The 26,038-nt window shown below is 46.6% G+C and overlaps 1 protein-coding gene across 5 annotated transcripts in view; it reads left to right on the top strand.

The window, feature by feature from the left end:
* The window catches only part of LOC111842594 (pleckstrin homology domain-containing family A member 7-like), a 90,068-nt gene that overhangs the window by 23,011 nt on the left and 41,019 nt on the right, over nt 1–26,038 (top strand). For all 5 annotated transcript variants that reach the window (XM_023809344.2, XM_023809337.2, XM_072698169.1 and 2 more), the window contains exon 4: nt 25,872–25,955. In XM_023809344.2, the coding sequence (XP_023665112.1) occupies nt 25,872–25,955 (84 nt within the window). The remainder of the gene's footprint in view (nt 1–25,871; nt 25,956–26,038) is intronic.

Raw genomic sequence — 26,038 nt, 5'->3', positions numbered from 1 at the left:
ATACACAATAAGTGAGGGTGAGAGGGGGTAATAATTTACACAACACCTATATACATATATTTACCTAAATGAACATAGAACAGAGAAGACAGACTAGGACTGAATAGATAGACAGTGCAATGACATGGAGCTCATATGTTACATATGAAGACAGTAATAAAGTGAGCAAGTTATTTTGTGCAAATTAAGGCAAGTTGTGCAAGAATTGAATACGTGTGTAAAAGTCCAGGTATGCATAGATGTAAACATATTCACATAATAGCAGCAATAACGGGATCGGAGTGAATAAATAAAATATAAAGTGTTACGTAGTGCGACGCAGGGTGTGCAGTAAAGAGGCAGGTGTGGGGGGTGTGGGGGGTGGCAGCGTGCTGTTCAGGAGCCGGACTGCTTGGGGGGGAAAAGCTATTGCACAGTCATGCAGACCTGCTCCTGATGCTGCGGAATCTATGTCTGAAGTGCACTCGGTCTCAGTCGTTTTCAGTGGCGGCAGAGACCCGGTGAGCCTGGGGCCTGTGCAGGGAGGGGTCGCCCCCACGGGCTCTGTGCCCTTTTGCTTTAAACTCCTAATGAAGGAGCAAACGTAAATGCATCACACAGCTAAATACCAGGCAAACAGCTGACCGGAAGACCGAGTACACTTCAGGTTTTTGACAGCTGAGTTTAACAGTAATTAGATAATGACCTTATTCACGACGAGGAAGGCGCGAGCCACTTTTATCATCACCTTCCCCAGACGGTAAAGCTCAGCGGAGTGGATGACAACACCCAACTCGGGCTAGTAACTCCGGTAATGCCCCCGTCCGCTTGTCTCGTGCTGATGATGTCATTAGGGCGTGACATTAGGGATGCAGCAACAGATTCCCGGTTTTCATGTAAGGGGGCGGGGGGTAATTTTGTGAACAGCCATTTGTCATTCTGTTGTTAAAAATAAATGTTACTGTGGGGAATAATGCTTCATGGGGGGCTTCTTCCCGGAACTTTGCTCATCAGTAGATGCACCATTTCGCGTGTCTGACCAAATGTTTGCCTCAGTATGCACCTCTGAACCTTAATTGGCTTTCGGATGGAGCGTTTAAAGCAGCCTGGCAGCTCTGGCATGATCCTGCACCCCCAACCCCTGGAGCTCTCTGCTGGCCACAGGGTCAGTCAACCTGGAGATTGATCCGGCCGGCAGAGCAAACACAGGGCCCGCCCGTCAAGCAGGAAGGAGCCCTGCGTGTCCCCGAGCCACTCTTCCCCCTCGAGGGGCCATCACAAAAGGACACTGTTACACCAGTCGCACCTGTGTGACACTGCCCATGATGTCAGTGAGAGGGACTGTGGGAAAAGAGCCTGTATTGTGGGCATAAAACAGCTACTACTGTGAGTTTTTCTTTTCAGGAAGCAGCAGTTTATATATATATTTAACCCAAATATTAACCCAAGGTTATTCCCTGGCAGAATTTTTCATGTTCTGTGTCCTCATAAACTTCACTTGGTTCTGTTTACTTTCCTGTTGCAAAGTATTGTGGGATATAGACTTTGAGCAGTTGTGTTTTTGGCTAGGTGTTGTGGATGACTCAGGGTCTGATAGTAGGGGGGGGGGGGGGGTGGAGCTCTGTTGCTGTGCATTCATCCCACTGTCCTGGGAGTTGGCTGTGAGGCGCTGAGCTAGTTTTATAGCATGGTACTTAGTGGCCAGACCCAATTGCGCTGTCTCTGGGACAACCGACACCGCCACTGCAGGGGAGCGGGGAGTAGGTGAGTGTGTATCTAACATGGCAGAGGATGCTAACTGATCTTTTTCTCTGCCTCTGGGGTCTCTAATATTATCTTGTGGTTCTGCCGATGCTTAAATTCTACCCCACTAGATCTACATAGAAGTGCAATGCCGGGATTTTTATGCCCTATTTCTATTGAATGCTATTGAAATGGTCACTTTGTGTCAGTAAATATGCAAGAATGTCACCAGCAGAAGTTGTCTAATAAAGTCCTTGCCCCATTTTTAAGGCCTTAGTGGGGAAAATTAATTTGTGTGAGTGGCTGAGATTCCAGCCTTGTATAGTTGGCAGTGCTCATGATAAAGTTCTGTCCTAATTGGAGCCGTCGCATGCCAACACCTTCCCTCCTGCCCAGAGTCTGCCTCCCCCTGTTCCTGCCCTCTAAGCACTTATCTGTCATGCTGCTGCTGCCTCTGCTAATCCCTCAGACTGAGTTCTTAACCAGCAAATGGAAAATCTGGTTATTGCCGAAAGTTGGACAAAAAAACTAACAGCTCTAGTATTAAAAAGGAAAAAGCAAATATTGGTGCAGGATTGGCTTGTCATGATGCCCAAAGGACAAACAGATTGAATATGCTTTGTAGTTTAAAGATTCTGTGCTGAGATTGTAGCTAAACCCCACTTTTATATCCTGTTTCTTGTTCAGTCTTAGTGATGAGATCGGCGTTTGTTGGTATGACTCTCTTTTCATTGATGTTAGGGGGGGGGGAGCCAAGCCGTATCTAAGCCGCCTTTGAGTCCCGGCAAGCCCGGAAGCATCCGTACTCTGAGAAGCCTCTCGCTCTGTATTGATCACATGAGAATGACGGGAACCAAACTGCTGTTGCGACCGTGTTCGTTTACCGTCCGACATCCGGCGTTTCCCCTGTGGCTCAATGGACGGCTCCTCTGGAACGTGTTTCCTAAACGAGGCGGGAGATGAAAGATCGCTCTGTCACGGTCTGTCCTGCTGATGGAGGGGAGGGTTGGAGCCCCCCCCCCCCCCAATCAGAGTCTCCCGGGGGGGTCCCGCAGAGAAATGGCGTGATGCCAGTAGCTTCCGTCCCGTGCTCTGACACTCTCCCCTTGTGTGTGTTCTCTCACCCTGCTCCGTGCAGCAAGATAATGGTCTTATCACAGGTATTTCAAATAAACACATGTAGCTAAAATCTTTATATATATTTGGTGGTTTTATCTTGCCGGAACCTGTAGCTAGTAATTGCTTGCTAGTACTAGTTTTTGACTCCTAGGTACTTTTTCTGTGACATTGACTTTGACTAGTAGGAATCCTACCTTTTATAGTATTAGGCTAACTACCGCCCCCTGCCTGTCTTAATGGACGGGCTTTGGTCACACCCATGGGCGTAAATTATGGGTGGGTTGAACCCCACCAATAATTGAAACCGTTTCACAGTAGAGGATGCGGTGTAATTTATCAAGGACAGGTACCGGTGTTAGGGGCAAGATGGCTAATTTGACTTGTCGTTGGACGGGTCCCAAGATGCATTTCTTCTGTCTGTTGCAAGTCAGAGTTGAAGCATCGTTACATGTTGTTGTCGAGATGCAATCACTGCTGGGCGAGACCTGAGCATTGTGGGTTCAGCGCTGTTCCACCTCATCTGTGTAACTGATGTATCATTCTTGCTTCATTAAATCCATTTCCTGTTTTGTTCCCGGTGGCAGGAAGCTTCCGTGTGACCTGTTATGCTAGAGTGGCCGCCACTGGTGGAATTATTGATTTTTAGCTGACCTGCTGCCATCTTGATTGAGGCTATTTTTAGTGCCAACTCTCAAAATGGTGCTCATTTTCACCTTCAGATTATATTAAAATATGTTTATATTAGTGCTGTCAAACAATTAAAATTTTTAATCAGATTAATGACAGGGTTGCTGTGGATTAATTTAGATTAATCACGATTAAATATCATTCATTTTTAATCTATATTAATCACAATTCATTTTGCATGAGTAAACAGACTCAAGAAAAAAGGTAATATATGCACTTAACATGTTTATTGAACATCTTGAACATGAGTCAGATGCATTCCATCTGCCACAGAAGTGCAATACCATGGACCCATATCAAAAAGCAAGATATTTTGCTTAGCCGGACAACTTGTCGTATTTAAGGTACCTCAGTTTAAATGGTCTTTATCTTCGTTCACTTACAATTAGCACGAACTACCGTAAATCCGACAAATAATCCGACTAATCATGAAATCCAGTTCTAGCCCGGTTAATTGCCATTGTTAGCAATATCAGTTAACACATTATGCGTGGTGCTTTACGTATAAAACTCCGTAGCAACACGTTCACAGATAAGTTGAACGGTATAATGTGTGCGACCGATTTAATGAGCCACAAATGAGAAGTAGTGCTTAAACAATATAAAACTACTACTATTTTGAGTCATTCTGCGCTGCAGATGGGTTAGTTGCGTTAAAAATTTTAATCAGATTAATCATGATGATGGATTAATCTGCGTTAACCCGTTAATTTCGACAGCCCTAGTTTATATAGGAACTTTTATTTATTAATGAATCGGTTGCTTCTTTTTCCAAAGAACAAGCTTCAGTTGGAGTTCTAGGTAAAGCGAGTCGATGCCAGCTTTGCCTGTAATTTCAATACTGATTTATTCTCTCATTTTAGAAGATTTAAAGGAGCAGCGGTCAGACTGCTGAAGCAGCTGGGAATGTGTGTGTGTGTGTGTTTTTGTGAGAGTGACAGACAATTTTCTGTTGTCTTCAGATCCATGTGCTTAAGGGTAGATTTCTTTCGTCTGGCACAGTCTTTGCATCTCATTCCATATTTGATAAGCACATTGTCAGTCATAGACTGCTGTTGAGGAACCATATGATTTGAAAGGTCAAAAACAACATCTTATGAAATGGTGAATCTCTGTATAGGACTGCACAAGTTGGAAATGCAGTCTCTTATATTCATGTTTCAGTCATCCTGAACCGTTATGCTTTGTTTTATTGACTATATTATCTAGGTTATGGTGACTAAAATGTTCAGGAAGGCTTTCAGCGATCTAAGTAGAGTTTTACGGATCATACAGATTTACTGTGATGCTCCACATCTGTGACATGCTCCATGGTCTGAGTCAAGACCTCTACGACCACTTGTTTTCATTTTCGTTTGTGTTGACACTGTGAAACAAAAAATTAATATCTAACCAAGCCGCTTGCTGACGACTGTGGAAAGCATCAACGAAGTTAAGTGCAGGCTTGGGAGCTGACATGAGGGGAGCTGATGTGCTTTTGTGGTCAGAGGAGACTTTCTGGGGTAAGTTGACCTCACTGTGAATTGGACATGACATCATACATATAAATCTCGAGGTTGATGTGGCTGCTGGTACCTCTTTGAGTTTGGTTCATCAGGCCTCTTGATCAGCTACATTTACTCATAACCATACTTCCTGTTATCGGTACCATGATGCGCTTGATGTTAATGTGGTTAATGCTTAAAAGGACAATCAGTCCTGGGATTCCAGGAAGGTCCAGCTGCTTGCAGCAAAAGGCACTCGGCGCAAGACCAAACATGCTATTGTATCAGAGAAATGTAATGAAACAGTCAGTACTTGTGATTTGGGAGGTGTGTGTGTGTGTGGTCAGACTGCAGTTAATTTGTAATATGCTTATCAGTCACACATGCCTGTTGTGCATTCCAGCTTTTGCTTGCTTGTACGTGTCCTTGAGTGGAAATAACGTATAAATTGGTATTCGAGAAGTTCCCATGTCATATTAAGAATTACACCGCTGTATATTTAGTCTCTTATAACTGCTGTCTTACATATTCTGTCATAATGCTGTCATAATGCTGTCATAATGCTGCCATAATGTTGCATAAGGATAGGTGGGTAGAAGATGGATGGATGGAAGGATGAATAAATGTTGCAAATGGCTTCAGTCTTTGATGCAGTGTAATAGATGTATGCAATTAATTAATCTCTTCTGAATCCTAAATACAGCATAGATTTTATGATATTGCATCAGTTTTAACTTGCTTCTGAGATGCATTAGAAGATGATCACATTAAACAATGTTATTTAACTGTACCATAGAATACTTATTTTATTTTATTTAACCTTTAATTTCCAGCAAGTGACTAGGATAGAGAAGAATTTATGGTTAAACTAGAGTGACACTGGACCATTGAGGCAGCATGGCACTGGTTTGAGCCCAGTTTCGACTGAATAGTTACATCTGTGAGTCCTTGAGTGAGGCCCTTAACCCCCAGCTCCATGGACACCGCTGCAGGCGGCTGCCCTTCGCTGCCAAGCTCGCTCTCACCTACATGTGTGTCGCTGTCATGCAGAGCAAAATGTGGTCAGCGAAAAGAGAATTTCCCCACAGAGATCAATAAAGTGTCATTACTGACAGTGACAAAACCTGAGGTTCTAACATTATAGTTGCAGATAAGTAAACAGGAGAACAGTCCTGTTTAAATACCCTTTCAGGTTGAAGAAATGACTGGATTCATGTTGGGTTATTTGTGTTTCTTTGGAGTCAGTTAATTATGTTTTCTCAGGGTCTGTTCTGCTGGGGGCCCTGATCTACCAGGAACCGTCTTTAGTGTTTCATTGTACACCCAGTCCGGGTCCTTGATATTTACTCATGTTTGACGTGAAACCCGCTGGGCCTTTGGATGGGCCTCAGGCTACCCATGGAAAGTTTCCTGGATCCGGCCACTGCTTCTGGCACCCCACAAGCCTCTGACTGCAGAAGTGTCTCCAAGAAAGGGGGAGCAAGTTTAATCTCCGGGCTCGGGAGGAGGTCATTGCAGAGGAGAGCATTGCAGAGGAGGTCATTGCAGAGGAGAGCATTGCAGCTTGCCAATGAGGTGCTGGAGCTGCGTGAGCAGAAGTGTGTGTGTGATTATAATCCCCTCAGGATTGTAAGCATGGGTGACGTTCGTTTTTTTGTCTGAGCTGATGGGACGGAGCCCGTAAGAGGAGTACAGAATTTGAAAGGACTGATTTGACTTGAGAGTCTTCTGTGGGTTGCGGTCTTGGATCCGGTTTGCTCTGGTTTCCTGCCATAGTCCAAAGGCTTTCAGTTATGCTAATTGGAATCTCTAATGTGTGTGTGCGAGGGTGTGTGAGCCTTCTGACATCCCATCTGGGTGTACTCCCCCCCCCCCCCCCCCCCCTTCCCAGTCCAGAGGCTCTGATCAGAATCAGCAGTTGGACGGGTAGATGGATCTTTTGTGGGCTGCAGGGATTTTTCATCTCAAATATTTGAGAAGAATGATGCATTGTTGGTGCGTTTTTAAGCGTCATTTTTTTTTTTTTGTTTGTTTTTTGTAATGCTGAGCAGCCATTACATTGTTCCCAGGGTCCCTGTAATTCCTACTGCTATTTATTCATATTAACCAAAATGATGATTTATGAGTTTGAGTGATACATCTGCATAATTGCAAATAAAAAGTAATGGTATCTGTCTGTCTGTCTTAATATCCTTAATGCAGGAATTACGGGGGAGGAGCCTAAAGGCCTGCTTTGCTCGCTCGCTGCCGCTGTATCACTTTCGTAGGGTTGCAAAGCGTAATTTATCAGCCAGGAGCGTTTTTCATATCACGTTGAAGATGATGAATGTAATCGATATTTTATGTGATAGGCATGTTTTAATAAACAGTTGGCATTCAGGAAAGCAATTAAGCGTTATTTTGTTTAAGCGTAAATTGGGTTATCGTGACAAGTTTAACTATAAATAGCATTTTAAGATCCGTGTGATGGGAGGTAAATGAGATGCCATTTACTCCAGGAGCTGTAGATCCAAGATGGCTTCCCCACCCAAAGTGCCCTTTGGGAGGCGTCCTGGGTAATGAGTGGGAAGTCCGTGACCGGTGAGGAATGCCTAGCTTCCTGTGTTTACAGCATGCCAGCCATGGCTCCGATCCCTGTGATGCTGGGCTGGGAGGGAAATAGCAGAATGCAGCCGAAACGCCTGGATGAGACTCCTTGGTTACAGGGAGACGTAGATTTGCCGGGTTACACCTTGACTCGGAGTCAACGGCGCCTTTGTCTCTTCCGCAAAGCCCCCTGGCTCATGCGATGCTGCTGGTAAACTTCTGGTTGACCTTCTCCCTGCCTGACAGCATGTTTGCCTTCTTTCATGTCAGCCGTGATAAGAAAGTCCTTCCATTATCATGGTGCCCAACAGTTGTTGACAGATTTTTTTTTTTTACACCTGAATTAGGCTGCCAGCTTGTAAATCCATTCACAGAATGGAGGAAGCTTCAGACAGGCTTCTTGGATCTCAAGGGCTGATGGTCCCAGGAAAAAACTTTTAATGGCAGTCTCTCCCCTGTACAGCTGGCTGTCTGTCAGCTCCGTAGATTTCCTTCCTCCAAATGCTAAGCGTGTACTCTGGTTCCGGTTTAATCGCCGAATGTTAGGCACGTTTGCAGCACTGATTCGGTCCAAGTCCTGGTTTGTCCCTGGGATGTGATGCTGGATGCTGCCATTGTCTAGTCCCTCCATAACCTGACGTGGACCTGTCCTGCCCGGGTGGTGCGACTTCACTTCCCGTCTGTATTTCCTGTCTGTAAACTGCCTTTAAACTAAACTGCATGTGGGCGGCATTTTTAATCAGTTTCTCTCTTCTGTTTTTCTTCCCTCGTCCTTCCATCAGTAATTTGAGGAACATCAGGTATGAATTATGAATGAAAATCCACGACAGCATCATAAATTGTCTCCTTTTCTGTGGTCTCAGGTGTCTGAAATGTAGATGCTTCGCAGACGATTGCTGAGCTTCTCGTTTGAGTTTCCTTGCTGCAAAAGCCCCGGCGAGTGATACAAGCTCAGTTTTTTCACAGCCTGGGAGATGCTCAAACAAACCGCCGACCGAAAGGAAATGATGTCGTTTCTGGGTGCGTTCACCTTGTGTACTTTTCTTGGGAACGATTTTCTTCCTTGTGAAATAACTTCACCTGAACATGATTTTTTTTTCTTGTTCTATCTGATTGTACATGCGAGTACGTCTGTCATTACCGTGGCAACGTGTGGCCTGATGCCACCTTGTTCTGCTAGTGTCCCAGATGACAACCGAGCCAGACGGCAGCCTCCTGATTGGCTGGCCTTGCGTGATTAAGCCATCTTCCGTCTGCCGGTTATATACTGCGCTGAGACCACAATGGTGCTGGTGATGATGATGACGACAGAGCATCTCATTTGCACACACGTGCAGAATCTGGCACATTCTCAGGCTAGCGGTTAACTGCGAATTCTCTCCGGCTGAGAGTGTCAGACCTTTCCGTTGCGTTCGGTGTGGTGCCACCCAACCTGTTTCGTTTCACTCATTCCCCCGGGGAGTCTGCTGGCCTGTAATGAAAAGCTGTGCTGTAAAACTGCTTTCTGAGTGATAGCTTTTAGTTTCAGTCAAATTGGCCCAGTTTTTTTACATAGTTTGCATTACCCCCCCGGATCACATGTCACTATGTGTAGTCATTTCTACGACGTTAATCTCTCTCTCCCCCTTGCTGTTCGTCTCTTGATTTCACTCCCATCTACTTTGGAAAGTGTCTGTCGTCACAACAGTCGCTATGTGGACATTTCACCATCTCTCAGGCGCCTATCATCGTCATGGGTGCCCGTAGATCCCACAATTTGTGGCTGAGTATAGTACTAACTTTGCCAGATCAGCACCACGTGAATCCAGAAGCTTCAAGTGGTTCTTCGATCACTCACACGCTGTCTCGTATTCTTGTTTTATTGCTTTTCTGTCTAGGTCTACATCTCTCCTCACCTCTGATGCTGAGCATGTGTCTTTATTAAGTCCAATAAGGTGCCTGTGATATGCTGTATTGGGGTCCCTTATAGCCTGTGAAAATAGCCATGTAGTTGCCCATATACTTTCATTGGTGCTGTATTCCATATTCTAATGCAGTGTTTGCATACCCAGTCCTCAGGGACCCACATTTTTGCTCCCTTTGAGCTCCCAGCCAATTATCAACAGGTGTAGCTGTGTTTGGAGCTGGGAGAGAGCAAAAATGTGCAGTGTCTGGGGGTCCCCCTGGACTGTGCTGGGAAACACTGTACTAATGGATGGGAAAGTGAGAACTTTTTCTGCTCTTCAGTGCTCGCTGTTCCCTGTCTGCCTCCAGCTTAGCTGGACATTTTACTGTCAACAGCTAGACTGGTGTTTGGTTTTTTTGCATCCTCTGGACACACACATTTTGGCTGCAAGGTGTTGGTCGTTCTCAATGGAGAGTGTGTGCAAGGAGTGTATAAAATGTCATATGGGGAGGCGGAGGGTGTGTGGGGCTCATTTGTGACTTATGGACCGAAGAGAAAGACAGACAGTGTATTAGTTTTATGATCTTTTTTTGCCTTTTACTTTACATGCAACAAGTAGTTAAATCTATGAAGCAAATGCTGAAAGTATGGGGGTGGTGTGTAGCCTTGTGGAGTCGGTTGAGGATGATTCGGTACCATGGAAAAAGACACTATGGACTGCCGGTCTGTCTACCTGCTGCTGATAGCTAATGTTTTTCAATTAACATAGATGTGTGGCGATTGAGTGAATCAAGCTGATGACGTCGCCTATCGCGGCCACCGTGAGGAGACGCGACGCTCTCGCTGTGACGCTCTCGTCTGCCGCAGTCCGGCTCTGCGCTTCCGTTGCTCTGGATACCGCCTGACGGCGTTTAGTACGTTTCCAGCGTGCTGCCGTTTGCCTGCTCCGTGGAGAGAATGAGACTGCCATTAATCTTGTGTTCCTTTGCTGGTACAGACTTCCATTAGCTTCACAGCACAGACGTTATCAATGATGGGATCTTTAATCGACCTTCTGTGGCCAGTCTGCTTAAATCCCTCTGTATGTCACTCGTGTCTGAGATATGAACTCGTCTCCTGGTGAAAGTGTTTGTAGCTGAACTGATATCTTTGATTAGGGGCAAAAAAAACCTTGCAATATTGAATACCTACTGGCCGTTATTTCCAAAATGTCAAAGTACCTCTTATTGTCAAGTCTACATAGATGATGCATGGATTTTACACACTAAGACAAAAGACATTAAAGCATTCTTGATTAATGTTATGATTAACCGCTTTGCTGTGGATCAAAAGGCCCTGGATTTGATGTTTAGCTATTTTGCTGAATCTGCCAGTCAGTTGTTTTGGCAGGGCACTATGATACTTACCATATTTTGCCGGGATGGCAGACAGGTTTAACAAGAAATAGGTTTCGTCAATAGCGCAGGTTGAAGGAGACTCGATTGAATGGAAATTATGGCCAGATGATATGGGCTGAAATAGCTAAAATTTGGTTGAATGTGGAGCCCTGACTTTTGCAGACAACTCGCACGGGGAGAAGCCTGCAGTCTGAGAGAAAAGCTTCTGTTCTTCCAGTTTAATCATGTCACAAAGGCTTGTGATGCAGCCCTGCGCTAATGGGCTAATCCCCTGGTTTCCGATGTTTTAGCTTTTGGTTTAAGCATTTGTTCAATTTGTGATCATCCCTGGTAGCATAAAATAAAAATAATTCTCCTGATGCCTGTCAGGCTTGTATAATGCTCTCTATGTGTCAGTGTGCATATTTGGTGTCACTTAATGGAGGAGATTTGTTGACTGTCTCGTTCGCTGACTTTACTCTGCAGCTGGTGTCTGTTAGAATGTTGAACTTTTCAACTTGTCCCCGACTTCTGAAGATTTAGTGGATTTCAGGCTGTTTGGGGGATAGCACAGTTACTCTGCACTTTTGTGACTGCCATTATGAACAGCATTGATGTATGGATGGATTGTATCAGGGCTGTAGCGGATGGTGGAGTTTTAAAGCAGATTCACCATCCACCTTCCCATGGTCAGATGGGGGTTTGAAGGCACCTGTGTCCCCTGTTTGCTGGAGGAAGTGGGATGTTTACTGCTCCCTTCTGTTCTCCTCTGCGGCAGCATCAGTGAATAAACAGGAGATCAGATCCATGTTTAAGTTGCTGGAACGTTGTTTTAAGATCATGTGAGGGGGATATAGGGCTTTCGAAGTGACAAACAGGTACACTTAGGTTTGCTTCTAAAAACGCTTTATTACAAGTAATACAAAATAACCTTGCATTAAAATCAATACCAAAATATTGGATCAAAGGCAATGTAAAATAATTCCATATCACAAGTGATATCTAATGGTATTATAAATCATAAACAATAATCAAACCGCCAATACAAGAGATTATAGGCATATATAAAAAGTGACAACAAAAACATGCATACATACAAAGTGCAAATTGATATTATGATTATTGCGATAATTGATTGAATTAACACATTGACACTGCAAAGCTATTCACACTCGGACGTGCCGTCATCACCTACCCTCACTCTTAGACTGGGGAGCCCGTTTCAGTCCTGGCAGGAGACCAACACGTGAGTCCCGAGAAAGGGGGCGATGCGCGCTCTATCCCACGGCCGAACTCCAACCAACACTGAGATCTCCCCCTTCTTTTATGCTAAATTTAGGCACTGCGTGCGGGCAGGGGACGAGCTGGCCAGGCTCACCCCTCCCCTCAGGCAATGTGTTGTCTAATTTCCAATTTTGTCCAGGTAAGCAGCTTGCAGTTTCAATCAGAAGTGATAAGACAAGTTCCTATAATCAATGCGTCCCCCCTCCTCCTGAGGATGGGGTGAGCGTCCTACACACACTGACCACTAGGTGCGGTTTCAATCAAAGATAGTTAGACAAGTATCCTTGGGCAATGCTTTCCCCTCTTCCTGAGGATGGGGTGAGCGTCCTACACACACTGACCACTAGGTGCAGTTTCAATCAAAGATAGTTAGACAGGTATCCTTGGGCAATGCTTTCCCCTCTTCCTGAGGATGGGGTGAGCATCCTACACACACTGACCACTAGGTGCGGTTTCAATCAAAGATAGTTAGGCAAGTATCCTTGGGCAATGCTTCCCCCTCTTCCTGAGGATGGGGTGAGCGTCCTACACACACTGACCACTAAGTGCAGTTTCAATCAAAGATAGTTAGACAGGTATCCTTGGGCAATGCTTTCCCCTCTTCCTGAGGATGGGGTGAGCATCCTACACACACTGACCACTAGGTGCGGTTTCAATCAAAGATAGTTAGACAAGTATCCTTGGGCAATGCTTTCCCCTCCTCCTGAGGATGGGGTGAGTGTCCTACACACACTGACCACTAGGTGCGGTTTCAATCTAAGATAGTTAGACAAGTACCCTTGGGCAATGCTTTCCCCTCTTCCTGCCGCTAGGCACAGCTTCAATCAAAATAGGAATGAGCAGAGCTTTCTCTTCTCTTCTGAAGACTCTTCAAAAGAGAGGACAAGGCAGGTGTTTCATATACCGACCAATGGTGTGCAAAACATACTGGGTGAACACCTCCGAAACCCAGGGACACCTGGTAAGCGTCCTTGGATACAGTAAGCATTCCAAAACAAGGATTCTTTCGCATAAGATAAGGATACTCTGAAACCAGTCATTTGTGAAAAACAAGTTATATAAGTGACCAGAGAGAGAAAAGAAAAGGGGGGAAACCATGCTATGCAGTTTTTTTTACCCTTAATACAATGATATTATAGGTGAATCATGGACAATGTATTTGAATCTCAGGATGATTAGTCCACACATGATCAGAATTAATCCACATTTCAATCACCTCATATCTATGTCTACTGGGTGGAGTTGGAGGGACTCCACCAAACTGTAAATAATGGTGTCAAACAATTACGACTTCCCAAATCATTACAGTAACAGGGGGACACTCAACACATTGTTTCAATTCTATACTACGTGGGCGGCGTGGCCAGTTACGGGGCCACCTGTACGTTCGTTTTGATACATGATAGCATATCACAGGCAACGTTAAAACATGTCTCTTTGAAACTACAATCCTCTGTAGCATTGTGCTTGGAAATGGACAAGTTCATTAATAAATCTTGTTTAATAGCATTACATTTCTACTAATGGGACAGCCGTTCGGATGTAGCGACATTTGAGGGGCCATTTAAAGGGTCTAGGTTTGAGTAGCAGGCCATGATTACCAAGTATAAGGAGATCCTTAAAATTCTTGTGTCCACATCTGTGCGGACTCCCCCGGATAGAACACCCTGGGGGGGCTCAGATGGGTAAGGGCCAGATAGGGGCCACTTTCAGTACTGTACATTTTCATAGGTCCTCAGAGAAGCTGTACCAGAAAACATGCATCGTTGGAGCCCGGTTTACATGTTGCTCCCAGAATAGTCTCGCTGTGAGGGGCCCCGTAGGTGGGATGTGAATTCCTGTCCGCATTCACCACAGTCACGCAGTGCCCCCGCTAACCCCCCGCCCACCGCGCTTTCATCCCACTAGTATAAACATACCCTGGGCTCTATTCTTCCCCATTCGCCAGAGTCAAACCGCCTTCACAAAAGGTGTGTTAATTCCGTTTTGTGTGTGGCGGAGAAAATGGGCGATGCATTAGTCATGAACGCACAGAGTGCTCCTTGAACCCGCTACTCGGCTTGCGCCCCCACCCCCAGGCTCCTGGCGAGGGGTGTGAAAAATAAATGCTCATTTACAATATGAAGAGTGAGCAGCAGTCACTCTGTCGATGGACAAAGCACATCTTCTCCAAGCCCCTAGATGCCTTTGCCGCTACGTTCACCATCCTCGCTGTCGATGCAAATACCCTGCTTATCTCCTGCGTGAAAAGTGCCCCCTGTCTCCTGACGGGAAAGTCTGAGTGAGCTGGGCATCTTGGGAGGCCCCAAATACGTGCGCGGCTTGCCGAGACTCTGAACGGACCAGCCTGACGTTCTCACATTCTGACGCGAGTTCGTTCACTAAATCAGCCACACCCGGGTCTCCGCTGAGTTCTCTGTTTATCCCCAAGGCGCTCCTGACAGGAACGAGCCAGATGTAGCTGACTGGGATCCTGTCCCAGGGAGCAGAGGACAGCTCCAAAAGTTAGCAGGATGCTAATGCTACTAGTCTTCCTGCAGAGCTGGTCAGACGGCTGCGAAGTGTGAGCCCGCGGCCGGCTTTCACTGAGCAGATTGTGGTGTCGGTAATCCGTGCTGTAATGACCTCACGTTCCCCCCCTGCAGGGGGGCAAAGGTGTGTGCTGGACAAGGCCGCCTTTTCGGGTAAATCACTGTGTTGTCCCATGCTAATGCTAATTACTTCTTGTTGGCCTGGGGCTGCCTGTTGTAGCCTTTATGTAACTGTATATAGAAACTAGCCTTGTTTATCCTCTGTAGCCCACCCCCCTGCATTCTTAACAGCCTATTTGCCATTGAGTCACTTACTCCTGGGAGTATTATTGTATTTACCAACCCCACCTCCACCACTAGCCGAAATGGGCTTCAGTGGTCAGGGCCAGGGGCGAAACGGAGACAAGCCACCATCACTGTTAATAAACAACAGGCCAGTGTCATCCAGAAACCGTCCCCACCCTGTCTGGGGAATGGCAATGATGTCACACACCAGTTAGCCATTATGAACAGCATCATCTTCAAATACTACAAGCTTCTGTCGAAAGGCAGCTTTTCCCTGTAGGCCTCTGGTTACACAGTCATGTAATACACACTGAAAATGCAGAGTGACATTCACAACTTGGCAAGTTTAAATGTTTAACTGGAAAAAAAAGCTTCAGTAATCGTTTGGAAAGGTGAGAATTGGCTTTGGCCCAGTTCCCTGGTAGTGATATACAGCGTCTGCCTGCGTTAATTTCCACAGATCAGGGAAGCAGAGAGGCGCTCCATTGTAAATGCTTTGGCACGTCTCTCCATCTATTATGCAGCCCCCTGCATTCCTCTCCATAGGTACCCAGCACACAGTTACATACCTCAGCTACAGCTAATTGGGGTTTAAATAGCTTCCTGGTGGATGTAACCCACAGCTGACAGCTCTGCCCCTAACTATCAGCTCGGTAATTACATCCCGCCCCCAGTTCTCATGTTTAAGATACGAATCCTGGGGCTTTATGGTTCTGGCGTAATAAGATGCAGTTTCCAATGTGTTTAATTGGCAGTTGTCGTTTATCTTAAACACGCTGTGTCTTTACATTAATCAGTTATTATACGCAGGTTGGAAAACAACTGATTAAGGTAAAGAAAGACCTATTATTCTTCTGCAATAGCTATTTACAGTATATATGTAAGATGAAAGATTGAAATATCACTTTGTTAAAAACTCTGAACGAATGACTGACATTCAATCGCTGGCTTTTCCAGGATGTCGCTCTTAAGATGTGTGACACTCGCTTGTGATTTTCTCTCCTGTGTGGGTGAAAGCTCAGTGCTCTCAGAGTCAGTGACCTCCGTGGGCCCAGGGGTGTCGTGGGTAAGGGGGGGGCCTGGAGCTCAGTGATCTCAGGATTAGATCAGGGCAGAACTGTAGTAATGCACATTGAACAAGATAAATAATTAATTTGCTTCAATAAATAATCCAACTGTCTATGCAACAATGTAATCATATAAAATGATAATATAGCAATATTATAGCAATAATTTTTGTTAGCAGTAGGCTAATATTATTAGTAAGTTAAATGGTCTGGTGCTGAGGGAAGTTTGCTGTTTTCTGGTTAGAAATCTTCATTGGAGTGTCTTCCTTCCCCTGGTCCCATGCAGCGCCTTTCTGCCTTCTGGCCAGACTCTGACGGCAGCGTTTGGCCTGCGCATCCTCACTCTTAGTGCGTCCCATTCCGCTCGACAATACCCTCTCTCCGTCTGAGCTGGATCCCCGACTGCTAATCCCAGCACTGGCGTTGCATAAGGCCGCTCGATAGCCCTGCCTGTATTTGTGCCGTTTCACAAACAGAACGTCCTCTGCTTCCGCGATGGTGCCTTTTGAACAGACTTCTTCATGCCAGCTGGTCTCTCACCCGTGCTATCTTTGGGTGATTATGGACGTCTCTAAGAGGAAGTCCTTAGCGACGACACGCCACTCAGGCGTAATTCAGCAAAATAATACGAGATGCTAATGAACGAGACACTGAATAGCAATGCATGTTGTTGATAAAGGATTGATTGGGGCTGCTCCCAGCATGCCTTGCTTCAAACAGACTATTGTGTTTTTATCTGTACTTGTTCTGTTATCCACATAATAACGCACAGTCTTAATCTCTACGCGCCAGTGGTCCCAGAGGTTCTTTCTTTGTGTTAGATCCTCTGTTAGATCCTCCTGAAGGCTTCTCTCTCCTCCAGAGAGAGGCTGCGTGGTTTTTATGGTTTCTGGGAGGCGGTTATTGTTTAGAGCGTTGCTAGTAGCCGTCCGGGGGGGGGGGGGGGGGGGTAATGAAGATGTGCAAGGTGCTCCACGAGCGGCTGACAGGGCCGCCTTAGGGACCTTCAGCTGGTCTCGTTCTGGATACTGGTTAGAGATGAGGAGATTGGTTCCTCGGCGATCAGCATGTTGAGCGTCACGGTGTAGGGTGTGAGCTTTAAAACTGAAAGACTCCTGCACTTGGCTAATAATTTTTTTTCTTGTGCTTTGACTGGTTTGTTTCCTTGACTGAAAGACTCATCCGGCTGTTTCACATTAACATTAGTGACACACGCATGATTATAGGAGACTGACCAATCAGCAAGAACTCATTGTTAAAGTGAAATCCCACTGACTTTAATTGGAATAGTAGCTTACGAACCCTGTCCTAGATCAGAGTGACCCCCTGACATGGATTAGGTGGTCACCCTAGCTGAGCCTGGAGTGTGTGGCTGTGCCAGGCCTGTCAGCTCCACCTGGCCACGGTGACCAAAAATGAAAGCCTTACCACACTGTGCCAGTGCTTCCAGTTTCTGGGCCCATATACACAAGTCACTCATATATTTCTGACAGTGAAACATCAGTGGACATTGATATCTCTGCACACCTGTCACTGGAGGGGACCAGCATTTGGGTTGAGAACCACTTTGAATGTCCTTGGAAGGAGAGCCACTGTAGAGGGCATGAAAACTTCTCCTGACCAGCTCTGAACTTGGAGTGTTTGTCCTGTGCTTGTGAAGGACAGAGTGAATGGTCTATCTGCCCGCCAGTGTCCTTGTGTGGTTTCTCAGGGGATGCAGATAAAGCTGAGAAGCTCCATGGCGTGAGGTGAGAGCGAGACCCCAGGATAGCTGCTCGATACTTACCAGTGAATGAAATGTTTGACAGCAGATGGTGTGGGAATCGAGGTGGGCTGGAAGTTGTGCCACTTTTCCCTTCCAGGACCTGTCTTTGGCTTTCTTCAGGGGCATTGTGCTGGAATCCTCGGTCTACACCCAACGCCAAGAAGGTGGGACACATGCGGGAGGCTGGCGATCTACCATGAGATGAGAAGCAATCATGGGGCTGTAGATTGGGGCGGGGGGGGGGGGGCGGGCATCTGGCTTGTTCCCTCGCTGCCACTGCAGGGTGTGTTTCTGCTACTGGCACCCAAACACTTTTGTTGGGTTCTGACAGGGCAAGGTAGCGTGTTCTTGGGTTTCTAAGTGATGCAGGGTTTTTGGGGTCTGGGGTCCTGCCATGGAGTGTCAGGCCATCGCATCGCAGCGGTAATGAAGATGCCACACGTGGCTGCCAATGGGGCTCAGCCACCGCAGTCAGGAAGGGATTATCGCGGCATATGGTCATTCCGTGAAATTCCGATCTCCATGGCGATGGTAGCCTCTGTTCTGGAGCCGTTCAGTAATTACTTCCCAGCAGGACCATCGTTTTCTGTGCTTGTTTTCAATAATTACTATTTAACGAGCCCTCTGACAGGTCGGCAAAAAAGTTTACGTAATTGAATTACTTTCGGAAAGCCCCCATACCTGGCTTTGAGAGGCGAAAATTGATCATGTGTGCCAAACAAAGGCTTGAATGTGTTCCATTTTCGTTCAGCTCGCATCAGGACTGAGCCCCCCCTGCTAAAATTAGTAACATGCTAAGTATAAGCAAACAGGCTAAGAGGTTTTAGGCTGAAATCCCCGATTTACCCTTTCCTGATTCAGAAACCGTAAGATGGCTGGTTCACAAATCCTCACATTGCGAACATTGTGTGTCAATGTCTTGAATGAAAAATGCGAGTCCCCCTCATTGACAAGATTTCCCCCATAGTTGGCCGCTGTGTGCACCTTGAGTTCATTTATGCTGGAAACCTTTAAATAGATATAACCTTCAGTTAAACTCACCTGCTGGCTAAACGCTCGCTCATCGGTGAGTGCATTCCAATGGTCTCATATCGAGACAGATGTACCGCCCACCTTGAAGGAGGTGATCGCATATTTTTATGGTGATGTGAGCCCCGAAGTGCCAAACCCGTCCACACCTTGACAGTTTTTTCCCCTACTGCTCTATTTTAAAATGCATACGCGTTTCCCCTGGAGACAGTCAGAGTAATTGTTTCCGACCCCCTTTTTTTTTTTCAAGTGCTGTCGAGGTTAATTGAGAGCTGGCTTTATCCCAGAGATGTTTCTCTTGGCTGTGCCCGGGCCTTGGCCGTCTGACACCAGCCTGAGAAGGCCATCCCAACCCGGCTGCACGAACTCGCGGCGTCTACGGCTCCTGGGCTTTTTAATGTAATTTAGATTTTATTATTTTTTTTTTAACAACAGTAGCAGCTCAGTGGAAAATGCCGTGTTCGAGGGGAGCAACAGTAGTTGTCTGTGGGGATTTAAGCTCACAACCATGAGTCTAAGTCCCGCCTTCCAGCTGCTGCTGCTGTAGGTGATGAGGCTTCCAGGAAGCTAGCAGATGGTGGCTAACAGCAGGTGTGTGGTGTTGGAGGTTGGGGGGCGGGTTGAGGGGGTGTGTCCATGGCACTGTACCCGGAATTGTTACGAGGATCTCACCCTCTGTTCTCTGAGGAGAAACATCAAGGCACAGAAGCCATAATGTATCAGTATTAACTGATATTTGTTAAAAATCAAGAAATCGGCATCGTTCCGACTCGTCAATGTTGGCCAATATTTCTTAGCAGCACCACAGCTAAAGATTGAACTGCTAAGATACTAGAGATGATAGCTTTTGATCCGCCCAGTGCCGCTGGATCGTTAAGCATTAAGAGGATTTCGTCCATCATAGGAGGGAAGATCCAGCCGTGGCCTTCAGTTCTGATTTCTTGGGTCCTGCGTTTCTTCATGACGGTCACAGGACCCGCAGTGCTGAGGCTGGCCCTGCCTGCTGTGGGAAGATCTGCGTAAACAGGTGTCCCGCGTGCGTCATTGGCCGGACTTCAGCGCTCACTGCTTGAGCGTTATTTAGCTAGTCCGTGTGGTCCGGTTGGCAGCATTATAATGTTATTCGCGGCGAGGGAGAGATGAAGTGCTGTTGTACGCGTGTGGGTGTGTGTAATTTATAGAGGGGTTTTTAAGATGCCGAGCTGAGCTCTAGTTTCCATGCGACATTGAGGCACAGGAGTTGCATCGACTGATCTTAAATGCTGCCAAAGCCAAACATGGATGTTTAAAACAGCTGATTGTATATGATGATGCATTAATCTTCTGCACCCCTCCCTCTTCTGATCATTCTCCCCGTGACACCTATGCGCCCATTAAGTGAATTCCTTGACAAGTAGTTCACAAGTAATTTAATGCAGGCACGAGAGTCCAGGAATGCAGTCTTAATTAACACTGAGAAGCAACAGAGTGTTGTGTAACGTTTGTGCAGCCCCGGTGCACTCTGGGAATGGCACACTGTTACCGGGACAACACAGAGAGCGCTGCCGCGAGTTTGTGTAACCGTTTGATCCCAGTTTACTTTGCTTTCTTGATTGTTCACAGATGTTTTCTCATTTTGTTTAAGCGCGTTCAGATTAAGGTTGATAGGATATAAGTAATGTTTTGCTTCCTAGGTTACGTGTTTATTTTTAGTCCCTGTCTGCTATTATGATCTTCACCCTATATTTCACTGCTTCCTTATCTCCACCTCTGCAGCCTGGCCCCAGTTGTCTCTAGCTGTTATCGAGCAGGAGGTATAAGGCTTCCCATGTGAGGACCGACTCCTATTGTGTTTGAGCAATTTCTATCGCCCTTGAGGTCAAGCGTAGCCGTGGGCATCTGGGCCATTCAAGGGTGACTGGATAAGGCTGAATCTTGCTCACGTGCCACGAATCCCTCACCCAATGCTGGGTCTCACCTTATAAATTAGAGAATCTGACTGGCTACTTTTCCTCAGCTCACACAGGGCTAATTAATGAGTCACATGGTGTAGCGTCCAGAATGCTTAGAAGCCTGTAAGCTTCGACAGCACATCCACCCACGCACCAGATGCTCAGGGTTCGGCCCCCGCACCACCATGTCTCCACCATCGCTGCTTATTGGAGGGGGGTATAGAGGCTGGGCCCCGGTTACCTCTGTCCGTGCCTCTTCTGCAGCACCCCAGGTACAACCAGGAGTGAAGCGGTTTGTTTGTGGGTTAGGTAGCTGCCAGACCACACTTTGGGGTTAGTTGAAAACCGGGTCTAGCTACCTTCTGTACAGAATGGGTAAGACCCAGAGGGATTTCAGAACTCCCCAGGAGTGTGACGGTAAATCCTAGCAGCTCAGTCAATGTTTGTGGACGATTTAGGTTTCACCCATACAGATATATGCTGGTACTGACTACAGTAGCTTGATCATTCTTCCTCGGTTTCCTCTAAGGATTAAACAGCAACTAGGTCTTCCCTGTTGTTTTCTGCCCATGAATTATTGCTGGTAGTCCTGGTGATTATTGATGATATTCCTGCAGTCATGGTAGCACAGCCACTGGTGCCCTCGTACGTCCGGCGTGGTTTGTCTGGCTCCCCTCTGCGTCCTGTTTTGTTCCAGCCCATTATCTGGGCTCGAACATCTTCATTATGATGGTGGACGAGAGCCGAGAAATACTTTGTTGAAATCTGTCATCCCGGGACGCCACAGGGGAGAGCGGCGGTCACCCATGCCGGATCCTTGTGCAGTACTGTGGGCAAAATTATGGGGGAGGGAACCGCGATATTGCTGACGTGGCTGATCGGCTCAGGTGACTTGCAAAGGGTCGATGCTATTCGCTCGGCTGTGGCCAAGCAGCAATCATGAAACTGATCGTCTGTGTCAGAATTTGCTGATGATGGATATTTTCCTGTCCAGGACCGTGGTGGAGCATGCACACAAAACAGGCATCTTATTGCAGTGTGTACAGTGCAGTAAATGCATGCAGTATAAATGCAACTAAATTAGATGCACAAATAAAATCTAGGGTGGACTGTCATTAGTAATGACAGCAATATAAAAATAAATATCTAGCAGCATATATATGTCAACGTATGTAAACGTGAGGTTCAGTAAAGTGGATTGTGCAAATGGAGGGGGGGCTTCTGACTTTTATGTTAGGGAGGGAGGTGGCTGGGTCAGGCTGTGGTACCTTTTTCCAAGTGGGAGGGGGGAAGAGAGTCTGGGGGAGGGGCGCTCTGTCGGGTCTGTGGATGCAGGGGACAGAGGCCTGGAGATTTTTAAAGCCATCAGCACTGTTCGGCCGTGGGGGCCAGCAGCCTGAGATGCTTATTCTTATGGAATGAAGTACCCCCACAGAACATAATGAGGATTTTTTTTTGGGGGGGGGGGGGGCGATTAAGAGACTCCAGTACAGGATGGAGTGGACTTTTTGTTGCAGCTGCCTTGTTCTAGGGGGGTGCGCTGTGCACTCCGCTGAACTGAATATCCTAATATTTAACAGCTTATTAACTTCCTTGGCAGCCTTTGTTTTAGACCGTCAACAGAGGCCTTTTTCCGAAACACTTTCACAGGAATCCCCCTCAAATTACCCAGAGCGTCATGGACGGTTGGTAGGCATGGGAAGCACGGCTGCTAATTGGTTTAGTGTGTTTTTGATTGCTCTAGAGCAGCCCCCCCCCACCCCCCACCCATGTGTGGCTCAGATCCTCTTGCACCCCACTACATAAGGACATAAGAAATTTACAAAGGAGAGGAGGCCATTTGGCCCATCCAGCTCATTTGGGGAGAAGCCAACTAACAGCTCAGAGCTGTTAGTCTTATCTAGCTCTGATTTAAAGGAACCCAAGCTAGCACTACACTAACAGGGAGACTATCCCATATTCTAACTACATGCCGTGTAAGGAAGTGCTTTCTCAAATCCAGTTTAAAATGTTCTCCTGCTACTTTCCACCTATGGCCATAGGCAATATCGAAGTAACTATTTGGTTGAACAACATCCATGCCTGTTGGAATCTTATAGACCTGGATCATGTCCCCCCTTAGTCTTTGCTCAAGGCTAAACAGATTCAGCTCAGCTAACCTCTCCCCATAAGACATTCCTCTAAGACCAGGAATCATTCTTGTAGCCCTATGCTGGACCCTTTCTAAGGCAGATTAAGGCATATTAAGGTATGGTGACCAAACCTGCACACAATATTCTAGGTGGGGTCTTACCAAGGAATCGTATAATCGCAGCATCACCTCCTTTGACTTAAACTCCACACACCTAGAGATGTAACCCAGCATCCTGCATAACAACTCTGCAGGAAAGGCTCTCATAGCTTTCTTCTGTAGGGCGGCGTTAACGTCTCTCCTAACAGCTTATCGACGCCGCTGACGCACCCAGTCGCTCTGGTGTAAGAGCTCTCTGCTGGGTGCCTTGATTGCAGTAACTGTGCCTGTATAGAGCCATTTACGGCTTCCCCTTAGGCAGATCTGTCAGTCAGCTGACTTGAGCGAACAAAATCCAGAATGCAATCTTTTATTTGATCTCATCTAATTAGGTGTCTGGTGTCACGCTGACCTAGTTATGCGTTTGCGTCTGTATTAGTCAAGTTAACAGTCTGTTAATTCAAATCTTTTGTTTCCCACTAAGGATTATAGCTCGGTTATTTGTTTGAGTAGGTTAAGTGAATTTTGGCTGGTTTGGTATGTCTCTATCTGTGGGGCATCATCCTTTCTGGAATTGACTCACGATGAACTCAGTCTGGATGAAACGGTGTTTGTGTTTCAGTCTCAGTGCTGCTGATTGTTGCCGTCGCATTTTTTTTTTTAATGCTAAAAACTGCAGCATGATTGCTGCATCAGCAGAATGCGATCTTGGCTGAGGAGCTGCCCCCCCCACCCCCACCCCCCATGTGCCTTAGTGCGGCCAAATGGGTCAGAACATCAAGGTCGCCCTGCCGTGTCTCTGCGCAGCCTCTGCAGATGTGTCCCCTTTTTTAGAGACACCTGGGCCCCCCCAGAAGCTGCCTGGTGGGACGCCGAGTCTTGGGGGGGGGGGGGGGTCCTCGGCGTCAGCGTGGGTGCTGAGCTGAAAAGCCAACGACTGAGGCGCCACATTTGCTGGTCTCTCGTTGGTGGGCTGAAGGCACTTAGAGCCTCGCATTGGGCCCCTGTTAGCGTGTCAGAGCCTGTCGACATCGTGCGGAACCAGCGGCACAAATGATCGATTAATTTCCCTTTCAGCCTCGGCTGATCTTCTGTGCAAAGTGTCATTTTGTATGTTGGAAACAAGTCCCACTGTTAGACCTGAGCTGACTTTGAAGTGCTAAAGCCTGTCCTTTGCCATCAAGCCGTGTCCCACGTTCTGACTTATTCTCGTCTCTGACTTTCGACATGCATGACATCGTCGCCACACCGGAAAACGGTTTCATGTGGGGTATAACCCATTTGCACTGAGAGTCTGCATGCGATCACAGGGATGTCTTTATTAAAGGGATAAAGGATTAGGTCTCCAGTGAAGGTCACTGTCATTTTGGATGCGTGGAAGGCATCAGTGAAGATGTGCTGACATTGGTGATGCTGGGCGTTATTGGCATTTCACTTCACTCTTTCTGACTGGGCGATCAGCAGAACTTTAAACTGCATGTCCAAAGAAAAATACTGCCAGGAGTTCTGACCTCACTCAGCTGCAGGCGACTCCATCGTGACTGTGATAGTGTGGTATTTTCTACCCCATCTGGGTTTGACTCTATCCCATCTGGCCCCCTCCTTGCCTACAGGCACTCACCGGTCTTGGCCTTCAGCCAGCGTTTAAAATAGGAAGCTGATAAGACGGGAGTCTGGTCCTTCAAGTTCTGATGACATTTATAACTCTGAAGTTTATTTTGGCCAATAAAGACTTCCTGGTGTCCTTGGTGTTCTCAGTCACCTCTTCTTTTAGATATTGGTGCCATTAAGCAGCAGGTTCAGCCTATCTTCTAGAAGCTTCTCTCAAGAACTGGAATGGCCAGAGCTGGGGCTGATGTCAGTGTCAGGCAGCAAAAAATCTCCCTTTCTTGTCTTTAGATGGTGTCAGAACACCTATAGAGCCGATTAGAAGGAGACACTTACTTACAGGTCACAATGGTCCAGTTCAAGCCATGACAGAACCAACCCTGGGAATATTACACTCAACGGCAACTGACAGCGAGTATGAGACTGCAGTAATAACTCAGCCTAGAGTGTGTCTCCTGAAGCATGGCGGGGGGGGCGGGGGGGGGGGGTCTAGAACAGCCTGCATTATGTAGTTGGGTATTTTGACTTAATCGCTCTGCTCCAGTCTGAGATGAATTTTTGTTGTTCAGAATTAACACTGAAGCAGTGTTTCCCAACCCGGTCCTTGTGGTCCTGCAGAAGGTCCACATTTTTGCTCCCTCCCAGCTCCCTGGTAGACAGTCCACAGTTTTGCTGGGAGCTGGGAGGGACCCAAAACATGGACCGGCTGTTGATCCCTGCGGACCGGATTGGGAAAAACTGCTCAGTAGGATTAAAGTCCAGCTTCCCCATCACATGTGAGTACTCTTCTGTTTAATGGTGTTCTTGTCTTTATCTACTGTTTTTTTTTAACTCTCCAGGGATGGTTCGGTCATTTTACTCCACAATGACTGTTTTGAAGACTTGTATAGAAAACATTGATCTGTGAATATTGAGCATTTTTTTCTTTCTTGAGAAATTTCCTATGGAGACCATTTCCCTGTCTTTGCCACCCCCCCACCCCCCAAGGTCAGCACAGTGCTTTAAAATGCTAATTCAAACAAATAATGACCTACTGGAATTAGACCTAATTAATTGCCCCCTCACTCCCCAAAAGTATGAGCTGTCTCTGTTTATGACCCTTTGTATAATTACTAACTTTTCAATCAGTCAGGCTTTGTGAGGTCTTTCTCTAGGTATCTGCTGGAGATGCTGCAAACCACAGACACCGGAACTGATGTATTCAGTTCTAATACTGATTCTGTTTTATCTCAACCCCTCCCTCACCCATTTCCCCCCCCCCTTTTTTTATTTCTGCCTTCAGCCATAACCAGAGAACCACAACTTTCCGGCATCCTGTGACTGGCCAGTTATCTTCTGAGAACGGTAACTTCAGCGTCAGAGAGCAGTAAGTCTCCTGTCTCCTGACTGTCATATAAGGAGCGTCTTTCGGAGCTGATGTTGTCGGGGGAAGCTCTTCAGGGACAGACC

This window comes from Paramormyrops kingsleyae, chromosome 13, assembly GCF_048594095.1.
Source record: "Paramormyrops kingsleyae isolate MSU_618 chromosome 13, PKINGS_0.4, whole genome shotgun sequence".
NCBI lineage: Eukaryota > Metazoa > Chordata > Actinopteri > Osteoglossiformes > Mormyridae > Paramormyrops > Paramormyrops kingsleyae.
This window is presented reverse-complemented; position numbering and strand designations above follow the sequence as displayed.